We start from the raw sequence: 8732 nt of genomic DNA, 5'->3' as shown, positions 1-8732 counted from the left end.
ATTAGTTGCTTCCCTCCCACGACTCTATGCTATTAGTTTGTACCCACACTGTGCAACACATGGTTTTCTAATTGAAGAGAGTTTGCATGAAGAAGTAGAAATGAACTTTTCAGAGAGACTAGAAATTGGATACAGAAGCAAAGCAAAACATTTAAGCATTTAACATGACAACCAAATCCATTTGCAGAGGCAAAGTTTCCCCACATTTTTAGCTCTACTGAATGTACGCCCTTGTCTACCCAATGAGCCTCTTAGAAGCAGCTTGGATAGTAAAGTTAGAAGTAAATGCATTTTATATGAAAAGATTAAAATCTTACTTGTCATACAACACGATATCTGGAATCCAAATAGAATCTGATGGGACACGAATAGATCTTATTCCAGCATAGTCTTCAGGATTCCACCTTAATCTTACATCTATCCATTCCTGTGGGTATAAGAGATGTAAAAATCATTATTTTTGTGAAGTTGATTTAAGCAGGGCAAGACTGGATGAAAATACATTAAAATGCAGTTAAAAAAAAAAAAAAGAATCAAACTGGCTTTTAAAATCCACAGTGAGTGAATTTTACCACAGTGAGTTTGCTGAACAGACAGCTATTTACTTCATCTGCTATTTGTTTTCTGTTGTAAGAGCCACTTGACAGTATTTTTGTACCAAACTTAGGATATTAAAATCTTTTTTTAGAGCATGTATACACAGTAAGAGCTATTACAATTTATAAACAATTAAATATTGTGTATACAATATTTATAGACATATATTCTGAATGAATACCAGTGACTTTGGAAGCTGATCAGAAGTAACTTAAGTTACATTTTCATCACATAAAAAATCATGTTGCAACTCTCACAAGATAGTTGCTCCTATTTCTACCAGCAACACTAAAAATAGCCCCATTAAAAACACAGTGATACTTTGGTAATTTTATATTTGAACTAAAAGCTCAAGAGGAAAAATTCAAGTTTCTAAGAATTTACCATCACATAGAATTTTAAACACGTAATTAGGTCAGTTCTTGTTTTATTTGAACTGATTCAACTGCAATAAGTTCTGCAGAAACACTTAAGAGGGCACAAAGTGCTTTCATCGACATGTTGCCTTCTCAGAATCATAGAATAGTTTGGGTTGGAAAGGACCTTAAGATCATCTAGTTCCAACCCCCCTGCCATGGGCAGGGACACCACACACTAAACTATGTCGCCCAAGGCTCTGTCCAGCCTGGCCTTGAACACCTCCAGGGTTGGAGCATTCACAACTTCCTTGGGCAACCTGTTCCAGTGCCTCACCACTGAATAGTCTCAACGCTCTCCTGAAAAGAAAAACTTGGCCTGAAATTACACTTACTGGAAAAGAAGGGGATGGTAAGCGACAGGGAGGGAAAAAACCAAAGGAAGTAGCCCAAGCAAACATAATTTAGGAAGCTAGTAAGTATAATCAGGGTGTGCAAACATTCTTCTAAGTTAAATCAAGAATGATTCGTAAGCAGCATTTCCCAGGTTAAAGTGGCTGTTTAGTTTATCACTGGACTCTGATTAATATAAAACCTGAGGTCTTTTCCTGCCCACACACAAATATTCTTAAAAGGAAAAAGTAGCTCTTTATAGCAAACATATACAACTTCAAAAGTGAAATTTTTCAGTGATGTTTATCTGATAAATCTCAAATACCCCACAAGAGGAAGATCTTAAAAAACTTGTATTCAAAGACTACACAAACCCATCCTTTTTTTAATAAAGAAAGAAAACTGTACTGCAGCAGTAACTTTCATGGCTGGATACACACACACCTTGGAACATTAAATGGCCACGAAATGCCATATCAGATTTCTTCACATTGTCATTTTTTTTATAAGTGTCTTTTTTGTTTGATTGGGTTCTTAAGAGTTTCCTAACCATTAATCCTTTAAAGCATTTCCAGGGACTTGTTTTTAAAGAAACTATATAAAATAAAAATTCATGCAATGGATCAGGTTTTTCGAATATACAATGAATTAGAAAAGTTTCTTCCAACTTCTGACTCACACTTAGGATGCTCATAATTTTCCATCACTATTTGACACATACCTGCTTCAACCAGACATTTGTTGTCATCAATTGATTTTTCTCATCCTATAAAAATAAAGCATATTTGATGTCAAAGATCTGCATAGTACATTCATAATAACTAGTTTTAGTTCACAGAGATCTGCAACTTAAAATGCAAACCACACTTCTAAAAACATCTCAGTCACTGGAATTATGACATTTGATTATTCAACTGTTAATAGTGATGTGTGTCCCCTTCTGTGTCTCTTTCCTTCCTTCCATTTTCTTTATTTGAGCGTATTTTATGCAGCCTTACTGCTTTTCTATGGGAACATAAAGGAACAGCCAACATCTGGAAGAAAAACTCCTCTTACAGTTACAAATAGTGAATTCAACTTGGAAAAAATATTCTGAAGTGGAAAACAAAAAAATCTGGTTGATCTCTATCACAGGTAATATCAATAGATATTCCTCCTTATTGTGGAAGTGATATATTTGAAGGCTTAAGGGTTTTTTGCTGCTTATGAAGGCTTAGGGGTTTTTTTCGGCTTAAAATGGGGGGGGGGGGGAAGGAAAGCAGTGCTTGCAAGTATTCCTGAATTTTAAAGACATTAGACTGATAAAGTTTAAAATTATGAGGTTTTCCCATTGAATAAATAAATAAAAACACAAATCCCTGGGCTTAAGAATTTCACTGACTTACACACACACACACACACACACACACTAAAAAGCCACCACCATTTGCCTTCTCAGCCTCTGCTGTCACTTCATTTGCCCTCATCTACAATACATTTTTTTATTACGTTGCTAATAATTGTAGAGGTTTAATCTATTGTGTTTAAGCTAAAATATGCACAGTTACTTCATATTACATTATGTTGCAGAATAAAAATTAAAGAATTAATTAATTCCAGAATAGGAATTAAGAATTAGGAGAACAAACAAGCAAACAAAACGCCCAAATAATACACTACACATACCACATCTACCAGCTGAGAGATTGCAAGGCCGAACTTGATCTTTATTGTGTCATTCAAGCGCTCCACTGGACGAACCCATCTTTGATAGTCTTCAAATAAATGTTTAAACAAGCGATCTTCACTTTTAGCAATAAAAGAAGGTTCAGATATACCTATATAAATAAAAGGAATGAATTAACATTGCTTTAAATGAAGAGTGTACATCTGCATTCCTGTGTCCAAAGAGCTACAGCTATGTTTATGCAGAGTTAAATTTCCCATTTAGGCCCCTTTCTCTGGAAGTCTGGCAAAGGTCTTTTAAGAAGAATTTTATAGAATTATACATATTAAAAAAAAATCTATAATATAGATAGGGTTTTTTTATATATACAAACCCCATATATTATATATAGGTTTTATTAGCGTCTTCATACAATTATCACATTTTCTAAATCTCTTAATGAAGAGCAGTAGATAATTTTAGTAATCATAAAGGCAAAATGCAATTTGCCTGGTGCCATACAGTTATGGAATTCCTCTAAAACTGAAAGCTTATCTAGGAGGAACTGAAATTCTATCATTCTACAACAAGGTGATACTTTTTAAAAACCTCCGTCCACACTACACAGGTCTCTAGCATATTGTTTAACTCACACTCCAGTTCCAAACATCAGTTTCTTCATGTTTTATACATTATTTCTTCAATGTTTGGTCATGTCTGTGAAGTTTAAACTTTGTGGTACTTGCAGAGCACTTTTTCCCCCCACACTTTCGTATCTTAAATACATGTGCCAACCTATATACCAGTTTATCCTTTACCTATTCTAATGTTATATTGACTGTAAGGCACCTTTCTAGTTAAGTAAACGCATACATTCAGTTAATTCTTTTTCATTGTCCTCAAGCGGTCATTTCAATGCCTGGAGATTTCTGACAAACTGCAACAGCAAAAAAATCTTTGTATAGCTTACAAAGAAGTGGAAACTAAAGGTCTTCTTTTATCTCCTGCAGGAATGGAATACAGGGCAGAGCCTTGGGGAGGCGGGGATAAATGCACAATAGATGCACAAACTGCAGGCAGAGAGCAGCCTGGACTTCATAATAAAGAGATGTAAGTTGTCCTAAAGCACCCCAGTCGAGCAACCACTGGCCTTCATCTTGGAAATCGACAAAAAATGAAGGTTTTAGCAATGTGGTCTCACTGAAGTGCATCAGTAGATATCCTGCTACCCAAAAAAAAGGCAAAATTTAAGGTATCTCCATTATGAGAAACCATAAATAAGTAAATAAATAAATATTTAGGAAGACAAACTTGGGAAGATATGGATATCCACACTTTCAAAAGCAGTGTGGAAGACCTGAAGAAGGCCACTGCCTCAAGAAACAGCACAAGTTGCACATATCACCTTGAAGGGCAAAGCTCCAAAAGGGTCTCCAATCCCCAGACAGAAGTCAGAGCAACCACCAGAAGACATGAACATTTGCTCTGGACAAAGATTTTTACTTCTCACCTTTGAGATCTATACTGACTGAAACTTCTGCCAAAAAAAGGCCTAACAATTACTAGTCAGTTTCAGGAACAAAGTAAACCAAATAAAGATATTCACAACCATCTCTTTTTAATGCAGGTTTAAAATATTATACCATTACATAAACGTATGGCATGACCTCTCTAGGAATGACGTGCTCACTAACAGCATCCATCTAAAAAAAAAGATGTATCAGAAGCAGAGAAGTACCAGAGAATGTCATAAACAGATTAAAACCAGGGACAGTCATTTATAGAAGGAGAGATTTAAAAGATTAACATTATTTTGTTTGGAAAGGAGGTGAATTTACTGAACATAACAGAAGTAGATAAAATACTGAACAATACATACAGAAAAACCACTGATGGCATTTAGCCTTTCTCATAAAATAAGGTAAAGGAAGCAAGGACATCAATTAAAGGCAGTCTAAATAATTTGTACTGGAAGTTGTACCATTAACATTCAGTAAATCAGAGATCATTAGACACTGAAGACGACAAAATTTCAGAATTGCCTGGGATTACTATACTGTTATGCCAGGGAGCATCATCCTTGCATAGGGTCCAGTGTGCATTTCAACACAACTTCCAAAATCCACCTCAGAATTTCATCAGCAGTTTGCTGGCTTGCATTTGGTGCAGAGGCTTGGCTAACACTATTTAAACCATCACTTTAGATAGACCTAGTCCTGTGTGACTCGAACTGCTGCAGCCCAGACAACTGAGACAGGCAGCCAAAGTCTTTAAGTTCCCCCTCTGTTCCTCAAAGTGCTTTTGTGACAGCAGCAGCTTTCTGCTGTGCTGCAAAAGGCTGCACCCGGATCCTTCGGGCAGAACACCCAAAGTGCTGCAGAGCCCAATCACAAGAGAATTCCCTGCCTTCTGCACTGCAGATCTGGGGAAGTTAGCATTAGTTATTGTGAAGTTAATATTAGTTATTGTGAATACGAACTAGATTTTCTCTGAAATTTTATAGTAGGAGCAAAAGCAAAATGTAGCTTAAGGAAAAGAATCAGCAAAGTGGGAACAGCAGGACCCCTTTTCCCTCCAAATCTTACCATACACTTACATGCCGCTGAATCATTCTTGTTGCAGGCCAAATCAGCATTTGGGTTTTAAGACAGTTCACCCTTCTGTTTCAAAACACAAACCTGTTTACAGTGTTATTTCAGCCATTCGCAATCCTACTGTTTTGCAAGATGTATTATTTGTACCTGCTCTACAATTTAACATCTTTCCAGTTCAAGATTGTTGGCATGTGGGTTGCGTAACAGTGAAGAACTAAGAGCTACTGCATTGTACAACTGAGCACACCTCAGATGGGTACATGAAAACACACAGGACATAAGAATTGCTGCCAAAATAGAACAACCAGCAACAAAACGTTACATGCACACACACACATTACCACCACAGCTAATAGGTTAAAATATGTTTACTTTTGTTGATACCTTAGGTTCAGTGTATCCTCGCTAGCCCAGGAATTTTTCTTTACTGTGACTATACATAGATTTGCCAAGTCCTACTTCTTACAGACATCCAAAACAATGCTTCCTGAGGACACAACTTAATTTCTCTATTTCCATATCCCTATTTCCTGAATTATGAATGGTTTTGTGAATATTTCACCCTAACGTTTCATAAATTCTTGATTTTTGTATTAGCATTAATTACATTTCCCTTTTACAGTTACAATCTCAGCTGCATTTTTTGTGCACTCTGAGCATGACCCTGCAGCTGGGTATTCTCTCGCCACTAACTGACCTTGAAGCAATGCAAGGTTGCACTTTCACCATTCCTGTGTTCCTGTAAGATGACCTCCTGTACAGCAATACGGCACCTTCAGGGTAGATGCTGTTTCCAGATTAAGCTTCTCTTAAAACACAGCATCTTCCTAGTTATGCTGAATGGGGACATGTTCCTTTACCACTGTGTTCAAACATTTTATGCTTACGCTTACAGTATACTCACTGATTAACAATATAGTTGAACTGGGTTTTTTTTTTTTCCTATCACAGAAATAGCCGCTCTTTTTCATATTTCTGATTTATTATGTTAATTAATAATCTGGGGTATAGTTGCCTATAAAAGTCAGCTTCTACAAAGGAATGCTCCATGAGGAGGCTGGAGATAGTAACAACATACTAAGAGCTGAGAAAAAAAACCCCCACAACCACCCCTACCTTCCCATACTTTATTTCATAGGACCACTCAGCTCACTTGTTCCACAAACCATGTATATTTAATTTCCCTTGTCTGTGTGCTTTTAAGATTATAATATTGGGGTATCAGCCCCAGTAAAAAAGTGAAGAACTGGTGGCAAGCGCAAAAAGGAACAGAAGAGAGGAAAAGAGGTAGAATACGGTTAGTGCCTAAAGGCAGCAGATTAGCTATGCTGGTTCGAGAAAAGCAAAAAGAGGTTAGAAACTATGACTAGCAAGATTAGCAACCAACCAACCCGGAGTACAAATCTCATACTAAATCAGATGGTAAGAGATTATGGAAGCCCTCAGCCCTGCTACTAGCTCACTGTACTAAAGGAACCACCTTAGATTTGTAGCAATTCTATGCATGCCTGTGTTTGTGTGGCTTTATTTTTGTTGAGGTCAGGTAACTTCTCTACTCTAAATCAAAGGTAGCTGTCTGTATTGTTCAGTGATAAATCCCACTGATATTTACTTTATAACTGACACCTGAAATTCTTCTTGCTCGCTCCCTCTCAGCACGATTCCATCATCAGCAAAAAAACCCTCAATCATGTAAGAAAATGCTGAATGGCAGAATTTTGAATTCTGCAAAAAGAAGACAAGTATTTATGCACAAAGCACGCTAATGATTCAAATCCTTAAAATCTGATACACTTGTGCAGCTCAATTCCAGTCTTGGATACACTGGAATATACAATCCTATGGCAAACAGAAATCAGATACTCTGTTCAGGAATCAGACACTTTGCTGAAAAACAGATGCAGAGTAAGCGATGTCAGAATATATACTCTCATACAAAAATCAGGTTTCACCATTCTGAGAAGTGGGAAATTATGAGAGTACTTCCTTCTGCAGCAACTTCTACGAAATCAACACAGGCATCTCTCCACAAATCAATCAATGCTCACATTTCTCTTACTAAGAATGTCTAAAGAAAGCACAAAATATTTTAAGAGAAAAGTCACAAGAAACCCATACAAGCAGGAAAGTTGGCAGCTCCCTGTTTGGCAGGGAGAAGGATCCAATCTGTTAAACTGAGTGGAAAAAGTTTGGGTGTATGAACTCCCAAGGAAACACTACCACAGGTCTGCAGCATGGCACAGCAGTGCTATAGGTGGTACTTCAACCCATTTCAATCTGTGCATTTAAGTCTCACCTGTTAGATTAAGAGCAAAGAACAAAACTGACAATTTGTTTGTATTTTAAAGGAGCATGAGCTGTGTCTTATCAAACCAGAGTTACCCAGGATAAAGGGTTAGTTCACCTTTGGACTACTAACTAACGGAAACGCCAAATTCATTTACAAGCACTCTTAAAGTATCATAAAAACAAAGTCAAATCCATAAATCACTTTTGCTCATCAAAACGATTACTGTACCGCATGCAAAACAATACCTCTAAAATAATGGTAACTGTATGTACATGATACTCTGATCTATATTATTTCCATTTGCCCCGTATTTTCATGAGGGCTATCATGTTTTGCATCTTCTTAACAGCAAATTTCATTTGATTTTAGACCAAGCAAAATGTGAACAGAAAATTTTATCCTATGACCAGTTCTCAATGAAATCGAAACTGCTGGCTAGTGCCAAAGGGCAAAATTTGGCTTAACCTAAACGCAGGTAACTCTAAACAGCCATACGTACACCATGTAACATAATAATTTCATACAGGAGTATCTTCGCCCACGATGAGAAACACTTCTCCAAACACTGAGACAAAGAATCTTTTAAATCACATTTAGCAAAACCAGGCTGAGGTTCTGTATGGTGAATTAAAACCAAGACGTCAATACAATTTACTTTCTATGAACCATACTTACAAACTTTTTTTTTTTTTCAATTTGGAGCTAATAGTAAAAAGGTGGATTTTAGTTTTCATTCTTTTACTTTCTGCTTGTGAACACTGCAGTTACGATTTCAAGATACTCTGCAAAATTCTTCAGAAAGGACCCATAAATGATCTAAAAGCAATGTTTCAAAATAACTGTGTCTAAATAATTCT

At 36.6% G+C, this 8732-nt stretch overlaps 1 protein-coding gene across 1 annotated transcript in view; it reads right to left on the bottom strand.

Annotated features, from left to right (window-relative positions):
* CHRNA5 (cholinergic receptor, nicotinic, alpha 5 (neuronal)) overlaps positions 1-3157 on the bottom strand; it is a 6674-nt gene extending 3517 nt beyond the window's left edge. The window contains exons 1-3 of the mRNA XM_010021817.1: positions 3012-3157; positions 2068-2112; positions 318-427 (exon numbers count right to left, since the gene is read on the bottom strand). Of these exons, the coding sequence (XP_010020119.1) occupies positions 318-427; positions 2068-2094 (137 nt within the window). The 5' untranslated portion in view covers positions 2095-2112; positions 3012-3157. The remainder of the gene's footprint in view (positions 1-317; positions 428-2067; positions 2113-3011) is intronic.
* Positions 3158-8732: the final 5575 nt, after the last annotated feature.

The sequence above is a fragment of the Nestor notabilis genome, unplaced genomic scaffold (assembly GCF_000696875.1).
Source record: "Nestor notabilis isolate BGI_N333 unplaced genomic scaffold, ASM69687v1 scaffold27040, whole genome shotgun sequence".
Taxonomy (NCBI): Eukaryota; Metazoa; Chordata; class Aves; order Psittaciformes; family Psittacidae; genus Nestor; species Nestor notabilis.
This window is presented reverse-complemented; position numbering and strand designations above follow the sequence as displayed.